The sequence below is a fragment of the Podarcis vaucheri genome (assembly GCF_965113315.1).
Source record: "Podarcis vaucheri genome assembly, chromosome: 3".
Taxonomy (NCBI): Eukaryota; Metazoa; Chordata; class Lepidosauria; order Squamata; family Lacertidae; genus Podarcis; species Podarcis vaucheri.
In genome coordinates this window covers 33743938-33771356 of record NC_138761.1, presented here as the reverse complement: position 1 = coordinate 33771356, position 27419 = coordinate 33743938, and the positions used below count along the sequence as shown (strand labels likewise).

General features: G+C 45.2%; 1 protein-coding gene across 4 annotated transcripts; it reads right to left on the bottom strand.

Annotated features, from left to right (window-relative positions):
- Positions 1–217: 217 nt before the first annotated feature.
- PSEN2 (presenilin 2) lies at positions 218–25813 on the bottom strand. 4 transcript variants are annotated; one of them, XM_082214864.1, is made up of 11 exons: positions 25674–25813; positions 16740–16915; positions 15484–15716; positions 14990–15131; positions 11656–11723; positions 10830–11050; positions 8587–8685; positions 7076–7153; positions 5763–5870; positions 3346–3464; positions 218–2390 (listed from the first exon to the last, which is right to left on the bottom strand). In XM_082214864.1, the coding sequence occupies exons 2-11, from the start codon at positions 16881–16883 to the stop codon at positions 2235–2237; spliced, it is 1368 nt and encodes a 455-aa protein (XP_082070990.1). In that variant the 5' UTR covers positions 16884–16915; positions 25674–25813; the 3' UTR covers positions 218–2234. The 4 variants fall into 4 exon arrangements, with proteins under 4 accessions (XP_082070990.1, XP_082070987.1, XP_082070988.1 ...); XM_082214861.1 differs by having other exon boundaries at positions 5763–5873; positions 25674–25812; XM_082214862.1 differs by having other exon boundaries at positions 5763–5873; positions 25544–25676.
- Between the last annotated feature and the right edge of the window lie 1606 nt (positions 25814–27419).

Sequence of the window (27419 nt, the reverse complement as noted above, 5' to 3'; positions counted from 1 at the left end):
AGATATTGAATGGACTCCCAGTTCCCATCAGCCCCAGCCAGCTTGGCCAACGGTTAGGAATGATGGGAGCTGTCATCCTAACAATATTTGGAGGGCCACGGGCTCCCCATTGGTACTGAAGGCTCTACAGCTCAATTTTTATTTGTGCTTGCTCACATTGACCAGTGCTACAAAAACCATTGGGTCTTACAAAGATGTTGATTTTGTGTGTGCAGCCCCATCCCAGCCAGCACCAATTCCCCGGGCAGCTCAGTTGAGAAGAGGGCAAGACCGGCCAAACATCTATTGTGCTTCTTGCTTCCTGCACTTCTTGCTGTGCCCTGCAGTGTACCATCCAGAGTGTGGGGAAACTGCCATGCAAGCAGGTCGTTATCTTTGAAGGTCCACTTGCTTCCTTCCCTTGGAAGGGCTTTGGTGGCAAAGCTGAAGAAGCCCTGTACCCTTGCTTCATTCCTGGGGCTAAACTACACATTACACTGAATGGAGTCTCTGGCTTTTCTTTAGCGACAGGTGTGCGGGAGTCCCAACAATTATTGGGGTGGTAGCATGAGAAGTGGGGCTGCTAGATTTCTCCTTTCCCTCCCCAGCAATGACTTTCCTGAAAAAGTCATTGCTGGGAGGGCCTTTTCACAAGGCCAAGTTCAAGGTTTAACTACTGGTATATATGAAGCCCTTAATGGCTTGGGGCCAGTTTACAATCACTTCACCCTGTATGTGCCCATTTCAGTCTATGGACTCTGCATCGCTACAGGCATCACAGCTGTAAAAAACCTGCTATTTGAGTATCACACAACAACTTTGGAACTTCCTGCCTGTTGACATCAGGAAGGTGCACTCTTTTTCATGCTTAAAACTTTTTTTGTTTAGGCAAGTCTATCTTGACATGTAGATGTTGATTTGTTTTAATCTCTTTTTACAGTTCGTTTTAATTATTTCTAGATGCTTTTCGCTGATCATCTTAATATTTCCTGTAAACCACTCAGAGGTTTTATTACAATCAAGTGGCACATACATTTTTGCGAACAAATCCACGAAATACCCCTGGCAGGGCTGGGAGGGTTAGCATAAAACAGGAGGAGGAAGAGGAGGTCCCATTGGTGCCAATGGGATTATTTTCTTAAGCCTTATAGCCGCATGGAGCCCTTGAATTTGCCATGATAATGGATGGGGTGGGAAAAGATAAACCTTCCCTTCCCACTTCCCTCTCTCGCAATTCCAATCCCCTCCTCCATGGCTGCAATTAAAGAAAAAACAGAGATTTGGAAACCTGCTACATATTAATCATGTGCAGTTTTGCCTCCACACAACCCCTGCAGTTTAGCTGTATGCCTATTTTAAAGGAGCATTTTCACACTTTAAAAAAAGTGTGCTGCACAACTACTTACCATTATAATTACTCCTATTTTTTTTGCAAATTACTAGTGTAAACAGGAATCTTAAATTCACCTCCCAGCCGAGTAATTATATTTTTCTCACCATGGGCTAATATAACCAATACACTTTCAGAAAAAAATACCCTCTCATTTATTCCATTTAGATGCTTTGTAGTATTTTTTTTAAGCATACTGTACTATTATTATGGGGCTGCAGTTCTGTAGGGGCCTGGGGCTTATGAAACTGAATTTCCTGTTCCATCCAAACCACCACCACCCCCGCTTACCCTCAAAATCAACTGTGGAGGGCTGGCGCAGATTTTGGAGATACCTGGTGGGGGTAGAGGAAACAAGAGGCCCTGTTACACCAGTGGAAGCATGCTGGTGCAGCAGTACATCGAAACCATGATTATTCTTCGCTACGATTGCAACATCTCTGGCAAACTGGAATCTCACATTCATCATCTGCTCACCTCCTAGGAGAGACATTTTGTTTCACCTTGGGCTAATATAACCAATGCATTTTCACATTCATTTACACGCTAAACTAAAGCAGGAGGCCAGACGTCTCAGGGTTATCGGGACTGCGATGCTATGCAAGCTGACTTGGGAGCAAGTCCAACTGAGATCAGTAGTAAACACAGATAGGATCAGGCTGCGTGCGTCCTGCTCCCAGTCAAATTGTTCACATCAGAAACCGAAGGACCTGGCTACTGAGTCTCAGGAGAGACTCGCACACGTGTTGTTACTGGGATTCCTGAAAAATATATGGCACTAAGTGTAAAAACCATATCTATTGGAAAATGTCCTGTTGCACAGCAAAGACTCCAGAGAAGATCACCACTGCTTTGTTTGCTTTTTTCAAATATATAGCTGGTGGGCTGCAAGGGTGTCCATGAAAGGCTGCACAAGGTAATCTGTTGAGAAGTAGAAGATCAAGCCAAAGGTGATGGAGATGGGAAGGGCAGGTAACGCTTTCTTGAATACTGCCAGCAGCAAAAGAGTTAAACACAGGCCCTAAGGAGGAGGAGAAAATCGTTACTCGGAAGAAGGCCGGGTTATTTGCCCCCTTAAGAGATAAAAACCAATAGATAAAATATTGGAAGTGTCTTGCAGTATTTCAAAAGACTAAGGTCAAAATCCCAACACACATATTTTTTATTTTATTTTATTATTTATTCAATTCATACACTGCCCTATAAACCACCATATACCTGAGGTCTATGCTATGCTTAAGTCTACTAGGCCTAACAGATTTATAATGTTATAAACTTTTGTGGACTGCAGAGTACCTCCTCAACGATCAACAGCTCCCCCTCTTACCTTGCTTAATGTGCAAATTTCTAGGTAGAAAGTATTTTGATGCATTGAATAGAATGAAAGTTTATGAGTCACGGTGGAGGGGAGAGCAAGTGTACAAATTCAACAGGTCTTTGTTTGTTTTGTTGCTATTTTGTTAATGTTGTTAATATTGTTTTATAGGTATGGATGTTGTCGTATTTTGTGAATCCTATAATATGATTTTTGGTGTAACTGTGATGTTTAGCTTATTTTTTTTAGTTGCTTTTTTAATAGTGTTACATAGATGGGAATTGTTTTAATTGGGATTTGTGATTGTTTCACTGATAATTTGTTAAGATTTTATACGATTTATGCTGTATTTGTGATGTTCCATAATGCTATTTTTCTCTTTTGTTTGTAAGCTGCTTTGGGATTTATTTGAATAAAAAGCGGCATAGAAATAGAATCATTCAATCAACCAACCAACCATCGCCAACCCAGCACCCTCCAGGTATTTTCAGACTCCAAACTCCCATCAACCCCAGCCAACATGGCCGAGTTCTTGTGGGGTGAGTTCTCACCTTTTAGGGGGTGGGCCCCGTGTGGGCAGGCATCTTCCACAGCTGAAATCGATTCAGCTAGCCTGGCTTTATGGCATAACACCAAGACATAACCTATTGATTTCACTTACTATGAGGATGGCTACGAAACAAGCCAGAGTTGTATTCCAGTCACCGCTAGCAGTGGCAGCTGCTTTGCCCACAAGTACACTGTAGAATATGAAGTCCCCAAGGCCCAATTTGACGCCTCCTGTTTAGAAGGGAGGGAAAGAAAGGATTCCGTCAGCTCTACGGACCTGCTATTTTGACAAGAAACGCAGTGCCGTTATCACCAACTGTTCTCCGCTTACAGATAGGTAGCCGTGTTGGTCTGCCATAGTCAAAATAAAAAAATTCCTTCTGGACTGGAAAGAGAAGCTGCTGAATTGCAACTCATTACCAAACTTAAAACCATGGAGAGACCTGGTTTGAACAAAGACATTGGATTCTTATCTCATTATACATGACTAAGCCATTCTTCACCTTCTCACCCCTTGCCTTTTCCTGTAAGACCTATTGCAGTCGTTAAGAGTCGTCAATAGGCTCATCTCAGCTATCTGCCAATCTCCCATTCCCACCACCCTTCTGAGTAATACCCCTCCCCACCTTCTCACTATATAGAAGGATCTGGCAACTTCTGTTTCAGTGTATCTGAAGAAGTGTGCATGCACACGAAAGCTCATACCAAGAACTAACTTAGTTGGTCTTTAAGGTGCTACTGGAAGGAATTTTTTTATTTTGACGTTCTCTGCTTATTATCGGGGCCAAAATCATCATGGCATTTGCAGCTCTCTAGTGGGTGGGGAAAGAGAACACCGATCTAGAGAAACTGGATCACGTTTCTTATACTTTGCATCCATTTCAGATCTGTGCCAGCATTATCAAGGTTATTTTTTAAAAAAAGGGGGGGTGCATTTTTCTGCTTGTCGGTAGGACATCGCTCTTTAGCTTTTGCCAGAAACTGGATGCCATCATAGCAAGCAGTGCAAGATTGTTTAACAGCACTTCAATCCTACACACATTTACACTGGAGTAAGTCTTGCTAAACTCGGTAGGGCTTCCTTCTGAGAAGACATACTAAGAAATGCAGTTACTGGCCATGCCAGAGAGGTACATCTCAAGAGAAAAGGTATTTTCCTATAAGATAATCCGGCTAAAACATCCGAGATGCAGAGAACTCCTGCTTTAAAGGCGGGTTCTGGAGACAGAAAGCCCTTACTCTGAGTTGCACTCAACTTTTTTTGGGGGGGGGAGTGAAGTGTGGATTTTAATTCTCCAAAGTTTTGAATCTGTCTCTGATCCAGTTCATGGTCAGGCATACATTATGTCCACACAAATAATTAGGGGAAGCCTTGGGGTCATAGCCTCATGTGAGTCCTAACTGAACATCACCATCTGTACTGACAAAGCAAATGATTTGTATTCGTAGCATTTCCAGGACACAGAACTACTGTGGAAAAAGCACTGGAATGCATTGGAATGCAGAGGCATTCCAAGACTCCTCCCAGGAATAGTTTTTAATTTAATTTCCTAGACACTTTTCACAAACTCTCAAAATCACTTCTAAAAGTGCACAATACAAAAATCCTTTAAAGCATGTGCGCGTGCACACACATTATCATAAAAGCAACCCCCTCCATCCCCCAGATATCAGCTTCATCACCAAAATGATCCCCTCCCCAAAATACTATCAGCTGCTGCAGAAATTGACACTCAAAATGCCAGGGAGATGTTAAGAACTCTGCCATAGCCCCAAACCATTCCATTCCCATTCATGGCATGTAAAGGTAAAGGTAAAGGGACCCCTGACCGTTAGGTCCAGTCGCGGATGACTCTGCGGTTGCAGCGCTCATCTCGCTTTATTGGCCAAGGGAGCCGGCGTACAGCTTCCAGGTCACGTGGCCAGCATGACTAAGTCACTTCTGGCGAACCAGACCAGCGCACGGAAACGCCGTTTACCTTCCCGCTGGAGCGGTACCTATTTATCTACTTGCACTTTGACGTGCTTCTGAACTGCTAGGTTGGCAGGAGCAGGGACCGAGCAACAGGAGCTCACCCTGTCGCGGGGATTCAAACCGCCAACCTTCTGATCGGCAAGTCCTAGGCTCTGTGGTTTAACCCACAGCGCATGCCACTACACATGGCATGCAGTTTGGCATAAATTAGTACAAAAGGACCAAAGAGAGCAGAGCTGCTTTGGGTACAAGATGTCATGTTCAGTAGCTGGCATCTCCATTTGAAAGCTTTCAGATAATATAGGCTAGTAAAGACCTCTAACCTGGAAGCTGCTTCTAGCCAAAGGGTGGCATTTGGCTATAGGCACCAACGGACTCAATCTGAAAGGAGCTTCCTACATTTTAAAGATACTAGAGCAGGCTTCACCAACCTTGTGCCCTCCAGAAGTTTCTAACTTCACACATGTAGAAGACACCAAGCTGGTGAACAGAACGTCCAAATTCATATTTTGTGTAAATACCAGCAAAGTGGCCATAAAAGGGTCTCAACTTACTTTCCTCTTCCTCTAAGGGAGGATCGATTGGATGGTCTGTTCTTGAATTTCTCATGTCAGGAACGGCTGGCTCAGTGTAACAACCATCATCATGGTTCTGTGCTCCTTCTGCTGAGAAGACCAAAAGACACCCACAACAAGTCAGTACATACAATTATTGGATATATATGCACACAAGCACAAATAAGCTGGAGTTTTCTACAGACTTGCCTACAAGTCAGTTGTAAGAAAGAGTCAGTGTGTGTCAAAACATTTCACTGTTTTCCAAGCAAGGATTTCCATACAATATTTATATACCACTTTTTTCATCTTAATTTGATGAAGCAGTTCACAGCACAAAGTGAGACCAATAATAATGAAAGTATCATAAACACACACACACATACCAGAACTATATCGATGAAAGCAAATCGATGAAGGCTGAAAGAAGCAGCAGCCTTAATACCATACTGGCCCGAATACAAGCCGCACTGAAATATAAGCTGCAGCTTTAAAAAAATTTTTTTGGGGGGGAGAGAAAATAAGGAAAATACCCAAATATAAACCGCTCTAATCCTCACTGCTCATGGCTGCATATTGGGGGGGGGGGGGAGAGAGAGCTGTGCTGTGCTGCATTGCCAATGGCCTTTCCCCTTCCTCACTCTCTCCTTTCCCGGCCTTGGGGGAGAGGACGGGGAACTATGTGCGGGGCAGGCACTGCTTCACCACATTCCTGGTGCTGTTTGCCTTACACTCTTGGCCATACACCATCAGGTCATGAATATAAGCCATACTTTCACTTTTCACAGTCAGAATTTGGGGGGAAAGTGCGGCTTATATTCAGGCCAATACGGTACACCAACTCCACAAAGACTTGATGAAACAGCATTTGAAAAGAAAAAGGGACTACAGTTTTTTTTAAAAAAAACAAGCACAACAGCAGCAAACCCTGCTCCTAGTGGAAGGCATCCTAGCATCCGGAACATTTGGAATAGAATCAGGGATTCACCCGCAGATCTCAGTACTTGAGCCCACTGCCAAATAGATCTGGGTCCGAGAAAAATCTTGGGAGATTCTCACTCATACATAAGTTGTAAGAGGGGCCAGAATTGGCCCTCCTTTCATGGCCAATGCTAACTATTTCACTGAAGTTTAGAACGTCTAATATCAAAAGTAGCCCCCCCCCCGGTGTGTCATTGAAGTCTCAGTCAGCAAAGTACATCCACCATTTTTGCCAACTAACAAGATGTTTCAGAATGAATTCACATGCTACTCATAAGCAAATGAAGACTTAAAAACAAAAACAAAACAAAACAAGAGAGTGCATAGGTCACCTTGATCCCATGTCTCTTCAGAAGACCTCCTTCGTGCATTGTCTTGTTTTGCCATTCCCACAGTCCACATCATAGTAGCTATAAAGTAGAAAGGAAAATAATACATGACGAAGCTCCATATTCCATATTATATAATGCATTGCAGGTAGTTGCACTTACCCATCAGTACAGTGGTACCTTGGTTCTTGAACTTAATCAGTTCTGGGAGTCCGTTTGATGCCCGAAACCGTTCGAAAACCAAGGTGTGGCTTCTGATTGGCTGCATTCAAGCAGAAGCTGCGTCAGACATTCGGCTTCCAAAAACATTTGCAAACTTACTTTCACTTACTTTCAGGTTTGCAGTGTTCGGGAGCCAATTTGTTTGACAACTAAGCCATTCAGGAACCAAGGTACCACTGTACATAGATTGGTTGCAGTGCGAACTATTTTGCCCAATCCATTAGTTTGTTATTTAAAAAATTCTCCAAACTGAAGAAACACTATGATTCCAAAGTTTTGTTAAGCCAAAACAGATTTTTCATTTTGAAGTAGAACTTCTGCTGGCTGTGTTTGGACAACTATCCAGAGTTTCATAAGCTGAGCAATTCCATTTATGAAGCTTTTTAGCAAAACAAACCATGGTTTATGAAGCCATGGATGACAACCAGGACCACTTTGCAACAGCTGAAGCACAAAGACCACAGCATACATTAGGTCAATTTCTCCCCATTATGTGCAAACCAGGGAACCGAGAAAGTGTCACCTTTTTGGTGGCAGCTGCAAGCTTGCCACCCTCGGCAGGGCTTGCTTTTATGCGCAGGTGTCAAGGTCTGTTGGAACTACCTCAGGCTGCCCACACCTGTGTCCTGTTCATTAAACAGCCGCACTTCACATTCTCAGTTCCAGGTTCTTTATAGCAGGTGTGGGCAACCTTTGGCCCACCAGATATTGCTGAAATACAACACCCATCACCCTGGCCATTAGCTTGGTGGAGCTGATGGGCACTGTAGTTCACCAATATCTGGAGGATCGAAGGTTTTCTGTATTTGTTGTTGTGGTTTGAATTTATATACCGCCCTATACCTGAAGGTCTCAGGTGGTTCACAGTAAAGATCAACATAAAAACCACAATATATATAATCAAAATAAAAACAACCCAATAACACCCCCCCCAAGAGACACACTTTAAAAGGGCATAGGATGTTAATAAGGTCAACCAAAGGCCTGGTTAAAAGAAACGTTTTTGCCAGGCGCCAAAAGATGTATACCTGAAGGCACCAGGTAAAATTTCCTGGGGAGAACATTCCGTAGACGGGGAGCCACTGCAGAGAAGGCCCATTCTCGTGTTGCCACCCTCCGCACCTCTTGAGGAGGAAGCACACAAAGAAGGGCCTCAGAAGATGATCTCAGGGTCCGGGTTGGTTCATATGTAAAGAGGCGGTCCTTGAGGTATTGGGGTCCTGAGTCAAGGTTGCTACACTGCAGGGTATATTCTGCAATGGACGCCCCTACTCCCCCTCTGTTTTACTCACACGAATAAATAAGTGCCGGAAATATGGGCTCATTTCTCTCTTGCGCTGTTTCCACTAACATCCTGAGCGGCCCCTTTGGGCACAAGACAGCCACCAAGTCTGGAGAGAGAGAGAGGGAGAGAAAGAAAGAAAGAAAGAAAGAAAGAGAGAGAGAGAGAAATCAATTTGATCCCAAATCACTTCGTAAGTATTTAATTTTCTTGCCATTTAGCAGCAGGTCATTTTTTCCTACTTATTTTTGTTTTTAAGTATGCATGACAGACGTATTTCAGTCACTGCAGTGTAAGGGGTTGTTCTATTTATAGATATGCCCTCTTGGCAGCTTACAAGATAAAATAATCAGAAATCAAATCATGAGCAGCAAATTAAAAACACACGGCTATCAAGTCAAAAATACCACTTTGAAAAATAGAAAACAGAGGAACACAACTCCATGGCATGGAAGCAGAGCAGAGAAATAAAAATTATCAGAGCTACTGCAGTGCTACCCCAACCAAATAAACTAAGTCCTAGGAAAACAAAAGAGGTATTTACCTAGTGTCAGATAGACACTTATCGGGCGGACCTCTAAGAAGACCACTGCAGACACGGGGCCAATGCTGAAGAGGTGCTGACATACATGGCCACTGTCCAAACCCCATTGGGTGGGAGAATTTGAAAAAGGGACCTTGGGCAACAACCTCAAGGCATGGGAAGGAACCAAGGGGTGAGGAGCTAGTATTTGGTTCTGATGAATCTGAAACTGGGTCAGTTCAGAGATTTAACCCTTGTCCAGGGTGAAGTGGCTGTCCTCCAAAACAGCCTAAAGCAACTTGGATCCTTCTCAAACCTTTGGGACCGATTCAGAGAGACACAGATGAAAAACAGGGAGGGGAGAGAAGGGGGAGTAGTTTTGTCACTGACAAACCTACACTTAAAAAGTAGGTGCAGCTGCAGCCACATGAACCATGGTTGTTGGGTTCAGATGTAACTCTAAACCAGAGGTCGGCAACCTAACGCCCATGGGCCGGTTCCAGCCCATGAGCCTCCCGGAACCGGCCCAAGGCCGTTTCCGTGGACTGGCGTGGGGATTCCGTGGTTCTTTTTCCACGGTGCGGACGCCTCCCCCCCCATTCCCCCCTCTCCCTCACCACGGCGAAACCTCCTCCCTCCCCCTGGTGCAGCAAATTGCCAGCCAATCGCCTGCTAAGGTTTGAGGCCCTGGCCAATGGGCGAGTGGCGGCTGCGTGTGGCCGAGAGGAGGAAGGCAGCTGGGCTGAGCTGGCCGAGCGCATTTTTAGCAGCCCCTTGTTGGAGCAAGCTGTTTGCTGCCGCCGCCGCTCTGCCAAGCATGGCTTCTGTGTCTGCCCTTGCAAGCAGCAGATGCTGTCGTCGTCAGAATGAGCAGCCCGAAAACAGCCGTTTCGGGCTGCTTGTTCTTCCGCCACCGCTGCCACCCTCTGCCTCTCGGCAGCACCCTAGGTAGGCAGGGGGACAGGAGGGTCTGGGGGAGAGAGAAGCCCCCTTTGCCGTGCACGCACATACACACGCACTCCGGCCCACCAGGAGGTTTGTGGTGCGGTGAACCGGCCAACCCCCCAAAAAGCTTGCCAACCCCTGCTCTAAACTATACTTGGTTCAAACTATGGCTCAGTAGACAACAAAAAAGCGGTGGGTCTCTCCTCTTTACTTCCATTCACAGAACGTTACAGGGGAGGGATATAGAAGGGATATACAGTTGACAGTTCATGTCAAAAACATAAACAGAGCTTCTCAACTAGCTCCATTCATCATGATTCCCTAATCCCTGCACCAATCTTTCTGATATTTTCCCCAGTTTTCTTTCTAGGAAGCCTTCTGCAATGCTTGCAGAGGAAGCTGATGTGTCAAGGAGGAGATCTTGGGCCCATTAAAAGGACAAAAACAAATTGTCAATTATTTTATTGTCATCCAGGTGGAAATTCGCTGTGCATGCAAAAGTCAATGTCCTCTGTTGAATCCTGGAAAGCCACAGCTAATCAATGTGGACAGGACTATGCGACTCAATACAAGTCAGGTTCCCAAGGGTTCCTCTCTCAGCCATCCCCCTGAAAAACACTGTTATGGAAAAGGGGCCATTAGCTGACTATGAAATATGGCTGGTACAAACACTGATTTAGGCAAGCTCCTGTGAGTTTCCCATTTCCTAGCTAAAGAATGTGATGAAGAATAGAAAACAGAAAATCTCTTCCATTACCCAGTAGTCTCTTCCATTACAGACGTACCGTAAACCGATATGCCTCCCAGAATGACCCAGGCTGACCACTCAGGCAGATACTTAATGAAGACTAAAGCCATCAAGGCACTGATCATGATGAGATAGGCTTGCTGGAGGTGCAAGGGCCCCTTCCAGTGGATGCAAATCATCCCAACGGCTCCAAAATTCCAAATGAAGAAGAACAGGGTGGGATAATCCATGGCCACATTGTAGGTCTTTAGCACTTCACTGCAGAACAAAACGAAAAAGAAGTTTAGTCAAGGAAACAAGTAATAACAACAAGAAGAATGATGTTGTTATTTGTACCCTGCCCATCTGACTGGGTTACTCCAGCCACTCTGGGTGGCTCGCAAAGTAACCACTAGAAGACAACATTACAAACAATGTAATGAGGATTTTGCCCTGATGTAAAACACTAGAAGGACAGGTTGTGAAGCTGAGGCTCCAATACTTTGGCCACCTCATGAGAAGAGAAGACTCCCTGGAAAAGACCCTGATGTTGGGAAAGATGGAGGGCACAAGAAGAAGGGGACGACAGAGGACGAGATGGTTGGACAGTGTTTTCGAAGCATGAATCTGACCAAACTGCGGGAGGCAGTGGAAGACAGGAGTGCCTGGTGTGCTCTGGTCCATGGGGTCACGAAGAGTCCGACACGACTAAACGACTAAACAACAACAACAACAAAACAGATCAGGGATTCTAATCTTTTCATTATTATCAAACACTCGGAAGTCAGAAACTCACGCTAATCTACTGACAGTCATTGGCTGGTCTCTACCTTTTTCTAGCCCTGCTGAGTTGCTAAGGATCAACAGCACTTACTCACACTTACCCAAGGTAGATGTAGGTGAAGAGGAACAGCAGCATCAGAGATGAGAGAATGAGCCAGCCATGAATGAACTGTTAAAACAGAAGGCAGTGGTACACATGGTTGCTTTGCACAGGTTTATCAAAGAAGTGCTCCTCTCCTCAACTAGTTTCTTAACCATACTGCTTGTTTTTCAGGCTATGGCTTGTTTTGCATATAACATGAAGCCATGGCTTGTTTTGGCAAAGTGTGGTTTGTCTGAATTTCTGAATCCAACCCAAAACTATAGTTTTGTTTTTTCGCATCAGACTATGATGCGAAGCCATTGCTTTTTTTGGTGTCTATTGAACCATGGCTTGAACAAAGTATAGTTTAGAGTTACGTCTGAGCCCAACAACCATGGTTCATTTGGCCACCCTATCCCAAACGCTTGCCACACCACAGAAACACCAAGCCAAGAGCAGCTGGAAAACAAAACAGGCTTTGGGCAAACCATGATTAAAGCACACCATGGCTTAGACCTATGTGCCAAAGACTTTGAACATGCGGCTTCCCTCTTGAGGTGTTTCGTTCCTTCTCTTTCCAGGGCTTCCTTGATATCAGACTTCAAATGCTGCTACGGTTAACATCAAGAGCAATGAAACAGATGCACCAACCATTCATCAGGCTTTAAGGCATGTTTGCTTTATGGAAACATTTCTGATGCAGCAATCAGGAAGCGCAAGAAATGGAAAGATGAAACTAGAAAGCCCTGGGAATAGTAACCTTTTGGCTCAGAGTGACTTTGAGCAAAAACGTGAAAGGTCAGTGTATATTTGTGAGTTTTGTTCAGTGTCTTGCTCAGGGATAGGAAACCTGTGGCTCTCCAAGTGTTGTTCAACTGTAAGTCCCATCATGCCTGACCACTGGCTGGGGCTGATGGGAGCTGGAGTCCAACAGCATCTGGGAGGAACACAGGGACAAAAGGTTTCCCATCTTTCTGCTCCAAAGTACTTGTCAGAGATCTCCTTATTACAGGTCCCAAGAATCTTTGGCACACCACATTCTCTTCAGTTCAGAGGCACCGTGGTGTCCTCCTTGCTTGGGTGCCAGTGTCATCATGTTATACTTTGGTGCACTTTTCTCCCATGTGGCCTGAAATTGACATGCACTATTTGGTTTATCGGTTCAGGGGACACAGAACAAACAAAACCTGATTCATAGAAACTAAGTGGCAACCTCTCTTGGTAATCTGATCCCTTATCTTTTGAAATTTGCCAGTTTGGATGGCCGCAGGTTCCCCATGCCTGTACTAGCCTAAGTCAACCTCCTATGATATGACTTTACTGCATAGCCCCTTAGGAAGCCTGCAGGGATCACCCAGATACTGTTGAAACACAACTCTTTGCAAAGGGATGCATTTGCTATGCATTACCTAAAGAGGCGTTTGTGCTTTCTCCAAGTGCTTCTTCCTGCTCTTTCATTAAATCCTTACAACATTCAATTACCTTCTCTTTAATAAAGTGCCTGAGCTTTATTAAGTTCTTGGGAGGTCATCCAAAATAACTAATAAAGCAGATGAACAACTGGTCGCAGTCTCTCCTTTTAGAGAGAGGGGGAAAAGCTGTTGCGTAAGCACTCTTTGGTGTCTTCTGAAGACCTGCCATCTCCCAACTTCTCACTCTTCATAATGAACTGCTGGATATTCTCCTTGATGCACTTGGGATTGTTTAAAGAGGAGGTCTGTACAATTTCTGACCTCCCTGCTGGACAGAGCCCACCAGATATGTACTGTAGCTTGCCAAGCTCTGTTTTCGTAATCCCAGGCAGACAGCAAGGACAGGCAGTTTAATCAAGTCCCTTGTGGACCACCATATATGGCAGGTGGGCTGCTCTTTGCCCGATGGGTTACAAAATGTGCAGGCCTGTTTTAAAAACACCAATTTCACGCTTCAACACAATCAAGTTTCTTGACCTATTTTGGAATGAAGTGGTCTTTCATTTTGTCTTTTAAAAAAATTGATTCATGTGACACGAAGAAACTCTTTCAGAGCTCCATGTCAGTCTAATCCCATGGAAATGGCTTGTTTACCCAAACCCATTTGAAATATTGTAGACAGGCACAAAACGATGTATCCTGCAACTTTCTTAATATCTGTAGGGTTGCCAACAAAAACCACACTAAACCAGTTACTGGATGACCATACATTCCATGTTGCTGAATCTAAAATTTGGACTCCCTCCTTGCCTATGACCAAGTTATCAGTCCTTTCATTTAAGGAATGAGAATCCCCAAATATTTGGAAGGGGGGTTTTGAGACTGCATGATCACCATTGTACCATGCAAGGTGCAGTATCAGTCCAAACCTTCCCACTCAGAACTATGGCCAAACAGGGAAATAAACAGACAGGGTAAAAAGATACAGTGGTACCTCTGGATGTGAACGGAATCCGTTCTGGAGCCCCGATTGCATCCTGAAGAGACCGCAACCTGTGTCTGCATGCGTCGTGATTCGCCGCTTCTGCGCATGCACGTGACGTCATTTTGAGTGTCTGCGCATGTGCAAGCGGCGAAACCCGGAAGTAACGCGGTCTGTTACTTCCAGGTCGCTGTGAAGCGCAACCCAAAAACGCTCAACCTGAAGAAACTTTAATCCAAGGTATGACTGTACGTTTATGGAAGTAAGTCTGGTTCAGAAATGATAATTGGCATATTAATTCTGAGCCTAAGCACAGGACTTGCCCAGCAATATCATAGCAGAATTTTGGAAACAGCACAATGCATCTTTAGCTCTTAAAATAACATTATAAAAGCTAAGGGGGAAGTCTAAAAGGGCTCTCACCATAGGGAGAGCCTGAAGTGAGTGCCTAAATCAAATGATTCTGTAGGTTTTCAATGTTCTTCTGTTTGTAGTGAAGAAAAGCTGGTTGTGGAAGGCATCTATTGGCTGCTACTTATTATATCAGGTAGCCCATGTGGTGTCGGTGACATGCTATTGGACTACAACTCCCATCATCCTCAATCACTGTCCATGCTGGCTGGAGCTAATGCAAGTTGAAATCCTACACCTATTAGGCATCAGGTTAGCTACCTTGGCATAGGGCATCACCAACACACTTCCCTCCATGGAAATTTTTTGAAATAGTTTGTCAGTTGTTCCTGGATGATACCTCTAGAAATATATCTAAACTGCTTTTAAAAACATCTCTGAGCCTTAAAAAATAATAATGTGAGCAATACACTTGAATGGAGGAGCAAAAACACATGACCGGTTTCTGACTTACAGGTATACAAGGCAAATTGAGAAGATCCATTGTGAGGACTGCTAAAATGGCATGCCTGTTTTCATCGCTTGCAAATCTTAGGCCATTGCCTTACCTTGTAACAACGGTACTTGTATAATAGAACCAAGAAGATCGTCATTACTACTATGACACTGATCATGATTATGGTATTCAGCACAGAGTTCAAGAGACGCTGGCCCACATTGGGCGTGTCTTCCGTAAATGGGGTATAAATCCTGCAAGAAAAGCATAGCATGTCTTTTTCTTAAAAAAAAGTGGTTTTGCTCTGGCACAAATCAATCATCGACACAAACTCAGCCCTCCAAGTTGTGTTGTGGATCAGCAATATACTTAAGCCAATGCAAATCCCCAACTCTAATTGACGAAAAGGTGGCAGAAACAAGGTGCATCAACTAGACTCAGAGCTGACCCTTCCAGTAAGTAGGGATTGAGATTCGTATTGGAATAGCAAAGGGTCAATTGCAGAGAAAGGAGGACAGCAAAAGATCAAATGAAAAGAAAGGAGGCTTGTTTGGATGTAGCCTTAAAGGCAATCACATTACCCAGCGTCAGACAAGGACTACTTACAGCTGTCCATTCTTCTCGGTGTAAAACCGCACCGACTTTATGGTTGCAACAACCACAACCATGCACAACGTGACAGGCACAAACAGCATGATCACATGTTTCGCTCCGTATTTCAAGGTCAGCTCTTCCTCCTCGCTATCCACGGCAGCGAGCACTCTGGCTATTCTTTCCGTGTCGGCCGCGTTTCCATCAGCAGTTTTGTTGGAGCTCCCGCTGCTGCCGGGACGCCCTTTCTACAAAGGAAGAACATGCAACAGGGGTTAGCAGCTGGCTAGTCCTATACCTGGATCACCAGGTGTCCGCCCAAGTTACCCGGCCTCCTTCCCACTCTGCTCATCTGCTCAATTGCCAACCTACCCAAGTTCATTTATCCCGCAAAATGTATGGTAAATAAGAAAAGAAAAAGAGCATGTTCTACAGCAGGCATAGGCAAACTTCGGCCCTCCAGATGTTTGGGACTACAATTCCCATCATCCCCGACCACTGGTCCTGTTAGCTAGGAATGATGGGAATTGTAGTCCCAAACATCTGGAGGGCCGGAGTTTGCCTATGCCTGTTCTACAGGGTGCAGCTTGGAAAACAGAAGGAGCAGGCAGTGCCCCTTGCCCTCAGCAATCCCTCCATTCAATAACCCACCCAAATGATTGGAGGTTGAGGAGACTTTGGCGTGCACAGGGCTTGCCTATGTTCTGCCACAGGGATGAGGACCCTTCTTTCAGACAAAGGTCCATATTCCCTAGTGGGCTATCTTTTGAGGAGGGTGTGTGTGTCACATGACAGCAGTGGGCAGAAGCATAGGTAAAACACAGATGGGACTCTTACCTTTTGGACTATAAGCTACATTCCCGCCACACTACAGTCAGAGGTTCTCTCTCTCTCTCTCTCTCTCTCACACACACACACACACACACACAAAATTTGATGCTCCAGGTAAGCAAGATGCTTTTGCTCAGTTTAATTACACATTCGGAATGTGACATTCCAGCCAGAAAAAAGCACCTGAGGAAGGTGCAATGCTAGTGAAGGCTGTGGCTTGGGGAGAGTCCAGAAGGCTACATTTGGTCTCCATCTCTGTTCTAGAGAATTAACAGGAATATCGTCTCCACCTTATGTCACTCATTCTAAGATTAAAAACAAGCAAAAAACCCCCACACAGATAAGTGACTCAGGAGCATATGAAGGAAGAACCCGCACAGAGGACAAGATCAGTGTTTTACAAAGTGTTCCTTCTTCTCAGAAGTGGAATATACACCTACCCTGTGCGTGAGTGTTTCTCCTGCTTCTGGTGTTTGTGTGTCATCTTGGTAAGAAGGCAGAAGGGGGCTCTCAGCCGACATCAAGGACGTTCTCTCGTTGCAGGGTTCCTCCTCGCTGTCCGAGTTGTTCATGAATGTGATCATGCTTCCCCCTTCACAGAGAACCTTGCAGTGCTCTATTAGAGACCCACAAAAGGTTGAGCCGTGGGAGAATGGCAAGAAAAAATCAAAATCATGACACCTACGAACTTATTTTGAGCACAGCCCACAAAAGGCTACTTACACATAATCAAAGCACAATACAATTTAAAACGAAGAAAAACTAGGCATTTTATACGTATCGGCACAAAGCTTCAGGGGAATCCCCACTTACACAGGGGTTCCATTCTGGACGTGTGCAAGTGGGGGTTCCCCTGTTCTGCCCGCCCCCTCTCACAGTTTTCAGTGTGCGTGTCAGCGAAGTCGGAAGATGCCTGTGTAAGTTTCAGCAGAGTAAAACATAAAAAACACCCTATGGGTGATATTCAATGTTAGTCCTACTCAGAGTAGACTGAAGTTCATGAATGTGATTAACTTCAACCCACCAAAATTAATGAACCTGTTCTTAGACTTAGTTGAATACAAAAACATTCTAAATTTAAGCTCATCAATTAAGAGTCTAAAATAGGAGGTCAGCCTAAACAAAAAGGATTTTTAAACTCTTTTAGATACAGCTAGAACTAGCAATGCCAAATTATATTTTCTATTGCCAGATACACTGAGACAGGGAAGCATCCATGTATCTTGTGAATCTTATGCTAAACTAATCCACACTCTGGAACTGTATTTTGTGCTACTTAAAAGTTCATAAATACATATACTGTAAATATAAGACACACAGAGAGAGGTGTCCATTTTTTGGCAGAAGTAACGGAAAACAATTTGGAAAAGCCTTGAGGCAAAAGAATATAGGAATTCTGAGTTCCACAGTTCCAAAAATAGATGGACTGGTTTGGAAAAGGATTAATGGCACTTCTGCACTGTGATGATTCTCTGTGGCTCTTATGAGCCAACTCCCGAAGAAACGAAAACCGGACAACATCCCGGAGGTTCAAGATGTGCTCCAAGTGTCTTGATGGCGAATATGTGGTAACTACTACCCACCTAGAGGGACGTGGGTGGTGCTGTGGTCTAAACCACTGAGTCTAGGGCTTGCCGATCGGAAGGTTGGTGGTTTGAATACCCGCGACGGGGTGAGCTCCCATTGCTCGGTCCCTGCTCCTGCCAACCTAGCAGTTTGAAAGCACGTCAAAGTGCAAGTAGATAAATAGGTACCACTCTGGCGGGAAGGTAAACGGCGTTTCCGTGTGCTGCTCTGGTTCGCCAGAAGCGTCTTAGTCATGCTGGCCACATGACCCGGAAGCTGTATGCCGGCTCCCTCGGCCAATAAAGCGAGATGAGCGCCACAACCCCAGAGTTGTCTGCGACTGGACTTAATGGTCAGGGGTCCCTTTACCTTTACTACCCACCTAATCTTCCTTCCCTGATCACCTGCCTCTTAGAGAAAAGCAAGATCCTTTGCTCAAAACCCACTGGTGCTCATCTAGATACGCCTGTGGTGGTGGTGGGGATGGCGAGTTGCAATCAAAGAAACACACTTAAACCAATGGTTGGGGAAAGGAAACCTTCATTCACTGAAAAGTAGTAAACTGCACAGAAAGTTGGCCTTTTAGAATGGTTCACAGTCACGTTTTCCATACACATAAGCAGTGGTAACATGCCCTCCAGGACTGAAGGGCATCAGCGTGGACAGAGCCATACACCAGGGGTCGGGAATGTGCAGCCCATGGGCCGGATGCAGCCCATGAAGACTGTTTACCGGCCCCCGAACTGAGCCACCCACTCAGCGAGTCCCCCGCACGCTGCACTAAACCAGTGCAGCACGGCGCGGGGACTCACCAAGCGGTGCTGGAAATCACGTCTGCACATGTCCAGACGCCGAAAATCGCTTCTGTGCAGGTGCAATTTTCGGCTCCTGGGCATACGCAGAAGCGATTTCTGGCACCGCAGACATGCACAGATGCAATTTACGGCATTGCGCTGCATCTGTCCGGCCCACAGATGATTTCCATGGGAGTGATCCAGCCCATGGCCGGTAAACCTTGCTGACCCCGCCATACACACTCACACCCATGCCATCAAGCTGTTCCCTTTTGTTTCCTGAAAGAAGCACAATGCTGCACCAATGCATTTAGATTCAGCTTCTGAGCGGCCTATGAGCCTACGGTAGGGTGGAAGCCAGTGGGGAAACAACATACACACTTCCCACCTCATTGCAGGGTTCAGCATCCGCCCTTCCCAAACTGATTTGTGGCTGTATCTTCATAACAGCTTTCTGAAAACACTTTGGAACATAATAATCACCACACACAAAGGGAAGGAAAAATCACATGTGCTGGAAGTGGTTCTGAATCTCTGGATGCTATCCTTCAATACAGATTTTTGTAACATTGAGCAGGGCCTCCCAAGTTTGAAATCCAGGCCTCAGAGGTTGAAATCTACCGAGAATTAGGAAACTTCGATTCTATGCTAAGTTCTACCTGCTATCTTGCTTCATGTTGTAATCTAGACCAAGCAAAATGAAATATTTACACTTGTTCCCTGTTATCTGATAAGCCCAACTCACGCTCAGCTTCCTCTAAGGAAGAGATGGGGAGACACTGGGATGGTTTGCAGTTGACCAGCAAGGGTTTCCAACTTTGAATACTTCAATAATAGCAAATAAAAATAAACAAATCTCTTCCTTATGCTAGTCCTTCTCTCTCTCAGCCTCAAGAGTTCCTCTGCTGTAGGAGAGTATGAACTGGCTACTCTTGACTACTGGCCAGTTTTAGAATTTGATATATACAAATCCAATCTGTATTAACCCCTATGCAAATTTGAACTTTTATGTGTATGTCAATTTATGGCTTAGGGCAGTCTTTACCAATGAGTGCCTTCAAGATGTTTTGGACTACAACTCCCACCAGCCCGAGCTAGCACGTGTTGGGTTATTTTAGATATGCAGTCCAAAACAATGAGAAGGCACCCAGCTGGCAAAGTCTGGTTTCTAGGTTGTGAAGCTTGACATTTAATTCACAAATGGAGTCAGTTTTGTCTGTCCAGGTCCAGACGCATTTGCTTTTGTTCCACTGTTGGGTCTAGTTGGACTGTAAGGGCATCCCTCTAGTTCAAAACATCTTATGATCAACAAGGCTCTGGAAATGGTTGTGGGAGTTCAGCCAAAATAAGAGGAGAATAAAAGGAGGTATGGTGGCCATCGTCAAATATCTCAAGGGCTGTCACATGGACGAAGGAGCAAACTTATTTTCTCCTGCTCCGGAGGGTAGGACCTAAACTAATGGCTTCAAGTTACAAGAAAGGAGATTCTGACTAAACCTCAGGAATAACTTTCTGACAGCAAGAGCTCTTCGACAGTGGAACGGACTCCCTCAGAAGATTCCAGACTTTCCTTTCTTGGAGATTTCTAAGCAGAGGTTGGATGGCCATCTGCCATGGATGCTTTAGTTGAGATTCCTGCATTGCAATTCTATCACTGTGTCTTCTTCAGCTTTGGAAAACAAAAAATGAGATGATATCTCCACAGAACATATGCTTAAAGAGCTCAAGTGTGTGTTGTGTCGCACTGCTGATGATGCGTGTTTGTTTGGACTAGCAGCAATTGGCAAGGGGACCAACAAGTTCCCATGTGGCTTGTGATTATCAGGCGCACTGGAGTCAGGTTGACTGAAACAAACATGACAAGATTTGCTGCACGAGCACAGAAGTGGAGCATGAAAAGGGCTCATCTACAGAGTGGATATTTTAGAAGCAGACACAATCTGCTCCTGTTGTGCATTTACCGTATTTTTCGCTCTATAGGACACATTTTCCCCCTCCAAAAATGAAGGGGAAATTTGTGTGTGTCCTATGGAGCGAATGCAGGCTTTCGCTGAAGCCTGGAGAGCCCTGTGCACACGGACACCTCTCACTCTCCAGGCTTCAGGCAGCTATCCGCAAGCCTTTGGAGCACTCCGAAGGCTTGCGGATGGCAGCCTGAAGCCTGAAGCCCGGGGAGTGCAGCACCAACTGCCGCTGCGCTCTTCTGGCTTCAGACAGCAATCCGCAAGCCTTCTGAGCCTGGCGGGAGTTCCCGCCACGCCTCGAAGGCTTGTGGAACGCAGCCTGTTCTCCACAAGCCTTCTGAGCACGGCGGGAGTTCCTGCTGGGCTCCGAAGGCTTGCGGATAGCCTGTTCTGGGGGCTGAGGAAGCCCCTGTCCCCAGCCCCGCAAGCTCCGGGAGCGTCGACGAGGTTGTGCGCAATCTCGCCGCCTCTCCTGGACCTGTTTTGGGGGCTGGGGTCGGGGCTTCCCCCGTCCCCAGTCCTGCAAGCTCCGGGAGCTCTTTGGGGCTGGGGGGAAAAAAATAATTCCCCCCCCCTAAAAACTAGGTGCGCCCTATAGTCTGGTGCGCCCTATAGAGCGAAAAATACGGTACATGGTCCTTTAAATCTACTGGCTCTAGGGGTTTCTTCCAGAACTTGTGCTTCTCTTATCACAGGTCTAACTGTGAGACAAGCATGGAATGTACAGTTAGGCACTCCAATTTCTTTATAGGCCTTTTTGAGGGCCAGTCCTCACATTTCTTACCAGTACTTTTAACAAACAAAATTGTAGTTCTCTTCACTGCTCCTTTAATATTACCCTCTCTCATCTTTGACTATGCATCCTTAAAAAAGAAAAAACGTGTATGACTAAATGAGTATCTCTGAGCATGAATGGAGTCCTTTTCCTCCACACTGAGCTCCTGCAATCTACTCCCACACAGTTAAGGAACAGGGCTTCCCCCTAGGGCAGGTGACAAGGCTCCCAGGAAATCCTCAACAGTAGCATCTTTCAATTTTAAGAACAAGATTTAATTTCCTTCCACAGGGCCTGTAAGACAGAGCTATTCTGCCTGGCTTTCAATTTGAACTCAGCCTGATTTTTTATTCCCCTTCCTTCCCTTACTCTCCCCTTTTTATGAAGATTACCCACTCTGGGATCCCACAGCTAATTCTCCCCTGGTCTCCTTGCTGGCCCAAATAGGACTAATTTAGCCAGCTAGCTCTGGTGATCATCTAATGTTTATTGGATGGATTTTCCACCTAAATTGTTTTATGCTGTTTTTGTTGCAGCAATTAAGTGTTTTAAATTTGTTGTTAGCTGCCCTGAGCCTGGTTTTCTGAATCAGGAAGGGTGGGGTATAAATAAAATTATATTATTAATTAATTATTATTATTATTATTATTATTAACAGAATCCCGATGACACAATCTGTTCTTGGTAACCTTTGCACAACTTGCAATTTCTGGTGTTCTCGCACACGATTGCTAAACTTTTATATCTACATACTTTTTAGCCCTACTTTGTGCTATGTCCCCAGCTGGGATCGTGAGCTGATAATTTACCCACAACACCGGCTGGCATATCATTACAAAACAAAGAAAGGCCTCTTGTTTACAATGTGCCAGGTTAGAACAATGCAATCTTTAGAGAGTCAGGAGCCAAGGTTACTTTTCTAAAAGGTACTTTGCTTTCCCTGAAATGGTTAGGATTGACACCCAAGGAAACATTATCAAGGTTAGGTGGAAAATGAGAGTATGAAGGTCAAGCAAGGAAATTATCACAACCTGCAGCTGAAACCACCTCCCCCCCCCCATGTTGCCCTGTGGGAAAGAACATGCCTTACACCAAGTCAGACCATTGGTTGATCCAGCTCATCACTGTCAACACTAGGGCTGGGTGATACTGGTATATTGATATATTGCCAGAAACCAGTTTCAAGTCCATAATGTGATATTGGTTTGAGAAGTTTTGACCTGGCAATATATAGTTATACCTTGGATCCCAAACACCTTGGTAATCAGGACGTTTTGGCTCCTGAACTCCACAAACCCAGAAGTGAGTGTTCCGGTTTGCTAACGTTTTTCAGAACCCGAACATCCGGCGGGGCTTCTGATTGGCTGCAGGAGCTTCCTGCAGCCAATCAGAAGCCACGCTTTGATTTCCGAACATCAACTTTTGGAAGTTGAACGGACTTTCGGAACGGATTCCATTTGACTTCCAAGGTACGACTGCATCGTGAATCATGATGTGAGTGTGTGTTGTGCAAAAAACACAATGTGAGAATTACGTGAAAGCCAGCCAATGCCTCTGTATAACTCCATCTTATTTCAGACATTGTGAGGTATAGGTTTCACTGCTGATATATCACTATGTTGAAAACCAAATATCACCCAGCCCTAGTCAACACTAACTAGCAGTGCATTTCCAGGATTTTGGACATTTCATGTGGGTGACTGAATCAGAGTACCTGCAAAGCAGATATTGCCTTTTAAATAAGGAAGGACCCTGAAGTCTTGCTATATAGTATTAACATTGCTTATTGTATTCTGTGTGTGTTCATGCTCACTCTTGTAATAAACAGCTTTGTTTGTTTTTTGAATAGCAGAGTAGCTTATACATGCACCGTTGTCATTATGTTTTTAAAGGATGAAATAGAAATCTACTCAGTTAAAAATGGAACTATTAAGCACAATTAGTTATTCAACCTAACAAAGTGATACTAGAACTAAAGCTATTATAATTTGTAAGGATTAAATATGCAATTTCCCCTTGTTTATTGTTTAGGGTAAATGACAAAGGCAAAGCATCCAGCTACTTCAGTTGAAGCCATGGAATTAAGGGACCAGTATGGCAAAGCATAGGGATGCGGGTGGCGCTGTGGGTTAAACCACAGAGCCTAGGGCTTGCTGATCAGAAGGTCAGCAGTTTGAATCCCTGCGACGGGGTGAGCTCCTGTTGCTCGATCCCTGCTCCTGCCAACCTAGCAGTTTGAAAGCACGTTTGAAAGTGCAAGTAGATAAATAGGTACCGCTCCAGCAGGAAGGTAAACGGCGTTTCCGTGCGCTGCTCTGGTTCGCCAGAAGCGGCTTAGTCATGCTGGCCACATGACCCGGAAGCTGTACACCGGCTCCCTCGGCCAATAAAGCGAGATGAGCGCCGCAACACCAGAGTCGTCCGTGACTGGACCTAATGGTCAGGGATCCCTTTACCTTTACGGCAAAGCATCAACATATCCCAGGGCTTTCCCCCACACCTTTTGAGTCCTACAACCTTCCTTGGGGCTGCTTAAGAAAGTAAGTCTGCATACCCAGAGGCAAGAAAGCTGAGGTCAAGGAGCTTGTGCCCTTAGCTCCCCCATTATACACTATGTATTTGTTTTATTATTTTTAAAATTATAAACCACCACATTGGATGCCTGAGCAGAAAGGCAGTATAGAAATCATTTCTTGTACTAAATCCCATGACAATCAAACTCAGCATGCAGTTACTGATGAATTTGTTTGAAGCTGCCTTAGGACCTGCATTTAAATTGGAAGAATAAACAACACAACTATCTTTTGATTATCGTTCTCAAATACAAAAGAAAACATTTTAGCACACAAATCATTTTGAATACGCTTGTGAATTGTGATGCTAAAATTTTAAGTCTCTTAAAAGTTTTGATTTCAGGCACATCAAAATCTCACTGTGCACACCTTTTTCTTTGCACATTTTGTCACTAATTCCTTCAGGTCAAGCGCTGATGCATGCCAAGCCAACTCTTTTGCAACATTGTTGAGTGTATGTAAGTTTTTATAAGTTTGAGCTATGAGAAACTATGTTCACCACTTGCCACTGACAATGGAATTTTGAGAAGGATCCTTGGAACAACAGAAACATTAGACACATCATCCATTACTCTTTATTGCAGCACAGGCTATGGAAGACTTCAAGCTATTGCTGTAAGTTCGCCACACAGTTCTTCAGCATCAGTATCTTTATTTCCATTGTGCATCCATGATTTCTGCAATTTTTGCAAGCCTCAAGTACACCTTCAGTAGATTTTTTGTTGATACTAAATACTGTATCTACTTCATATATACATTTTTTAAAAATCTAATGTATGAATTACTTCAAAGATGATAAAATTTTTCAAAATGTAAAAGGAAAATCTTATCAGAAAATTATAACAAAAACTAATTTGTAGAAAACTGTGCCCCTCAAAAGTCAGTACTGCACTCCTCTGAAGTCTGCACCCTAGGCAGCCGCCTAGTTGACCTAGTGATAGCACCCACCCTGGTCATAGGCTAGCAGCAGCTAAGCTCACATTTTCAATGTTGTTGTTGCAATTAACTAATTAAACTCATACGCCACCCTGGAGACAACACTTTCTATAGCGTACCATAACTGTGATCAGATAAGTGCCTCTAAGACAACAGCCAGCAATACACTTTTCACTTTCCTTGGACAAGAAAACAAAAACATAGAACGATGAATTCGGGAGTGCTCATTTAAAAGGGCAATGCAGAAACACCCAAAAGATTACTGATGGCAGAAATCAGGCATAGGCAAACTCGGTCCTCTAGATGTTTTGGGACTACAACTCCCATCATCCCTAGCCAGCAGGACCAGTGGTCAGGGATTATGGCAGTTGTATTCCCAAAAACATCTGGAGGGCCCGAGTTTGATTATGCCTGGCAGAAATAATAACACCCACACTGAAGATCTTCCTGCACTAAGAGCAGGGAGGCATTTTAAATGTTTTACCACTCCCTGGTAAAGAGGAAGTCCCTCCGGCGTTCCCCACTCCAGGCCCATAGCAGGGATCCACCCTCAGGGAGAGAGTCCTGGGAGATCCCCCCTTTTCCCTCTTACCTAAGGCGACCTCTTCTTCCCACCCACTCGCATCGCGGTCTTACTTTGCTGCCCGCAGCCCTTTGCACCGGATTCAGTCCAAGGCTGTAATCCTTGAAAGCCAGAGAGACGCCCGGAAGTCGGGAGCTGCCGGGCAGAAAGCGCTCGCTTGCACCGCGCCTCCGAGACCCTCACCTGGCTGGGTCGCGCCGGCCGGATTCTGCCGCGACCCGAAGCCACGAGTTCCAGGACTTCTTCACCTGGCCGCCCGGCTCCTTAACCCCTCCGACGGCTCTTCCGCTCCTGATTGGCTCCGACGCGTTCTCTTTCTCGAAAGGCTGCTTTCGGAATGCCGCGTCTCCTCATTGACGCAGGCGGCTGCCGCTCAGGATATACCCAGCCTTCTGCCCAATGAGGAAGATGGGCAGGGCGGCAACCGACCAATGGGAAGCAAGGCTCGTCAGTATTTCCTCTGTTGGGGTGTGTGTGTTTTTAAAGGTCTGTGCTGCAAATAAACAGCAACGAGTTGGGAGCCCGATAGGGAAATGAGGCCGAATCTGTGGCTCGCGGCTACGGATGCACGAGAAGGGAATGCAGTAGTTTTGTCACCTTCTGCAATTCCTGTCTATAAATCTGCGCTGCTAGTTGATTGCATTTCTCCTCCTGTGATGAGGAATGCAGTAGTTTTGTCACCTTCTGCAATTCCTGTCTATAAATCTGCGCTGCTAGTTGATTGCATTTCTCCTCCTGTGATGAGGCTGCATTTTAATGTTTTAATGTTGTATTTTGATCTTGTTTTTAAGTTGTATTCAATCAACTTGTTTTTATTATTGGTTGTTAGCCGCCCTGAGAGGGCGCCTTGGCTGGAGAGGGCGGGGTATATAAAAAAATTATTATTATTATTTATATTCTGCTTTTCCTCCAAGGGGCTCAAGGTGGAAAACCTGGATCTGCCCACCCCACTCGTGTCCTCAACAGCAGCCCTATGAGGTAGGCTGGGCGGAAAGGCAGCGACGGATTTGAACCCTGATCTCCCAGGGCCTGGTTCAACACTCTGACCACTGCACCACGGTATTAATAACATATGCATGTGGCTGAGAGAGATGTCTTTGTTGAGGTAGCTATGTAGTGCATCCAGTCACAAAGTTACTGAACGTATGGTCCTAATATGCAATAAGCTAATTGTGAGGATGGGGACGCGGGTGGCGCTGTGGGCTAAAGCCTCAACGCCTAGGGCTTGCCGATCGAAAGGTCGGCGGTTCGAATCCCCGCGGCGGGGTGCGCTCCCGCTGCTCGGTCCCAGCGCCTGCCCACCTAGCAGTTCGAAAGCACCCCCGGGGGCAAGTAGATAAATAGGTACCGCTTACCAGCGGGAAGGTAAACGGCGTTCCGTGTGCGGCTCTGGCTCGCCAGAGCAGCGATGTCACGCTGGCCACGTGACCCGGAAGTGTCCCCGGACAGCGCTGGCCCCCGGCCAATAGATGTGAGATGGGCGCACAAACCCCACAGTCTGTCAAGACTGGCCCGTTCGGGCAGGGGTACCTTTACCTTTACCTTAATTGTGAGGATATTCGTTTTGTGAGGGATGCAGGGCAAATCTCAACCATGTTTGCTCAAAAGCAAGCTGCATGTTTACTGTACCTTCTATTTTGTATTGTAAGGACAAGTTTAAACTGCCCAGAGGACTGAATTAAAAGGGTAGTATGTTATCGCTTCCAAGTAATAATGCTTAGGACAGCAAGCTCAGTTCGCATTTGAATTTACTGTAGAGGTCTTAGAGGCCAAAACACTGCGCCTTAAAAACTGGACAGATACTTATTTCTGTAGATGAACAGCTCAACCCTAAACATGCATATTCAGAAGTAAATTACAGAGAGTTACAATGAGTTTTCCTTGCAAGTTTGTTGAAGATTTCACTAATTTCTCCACACCCTCTTACCG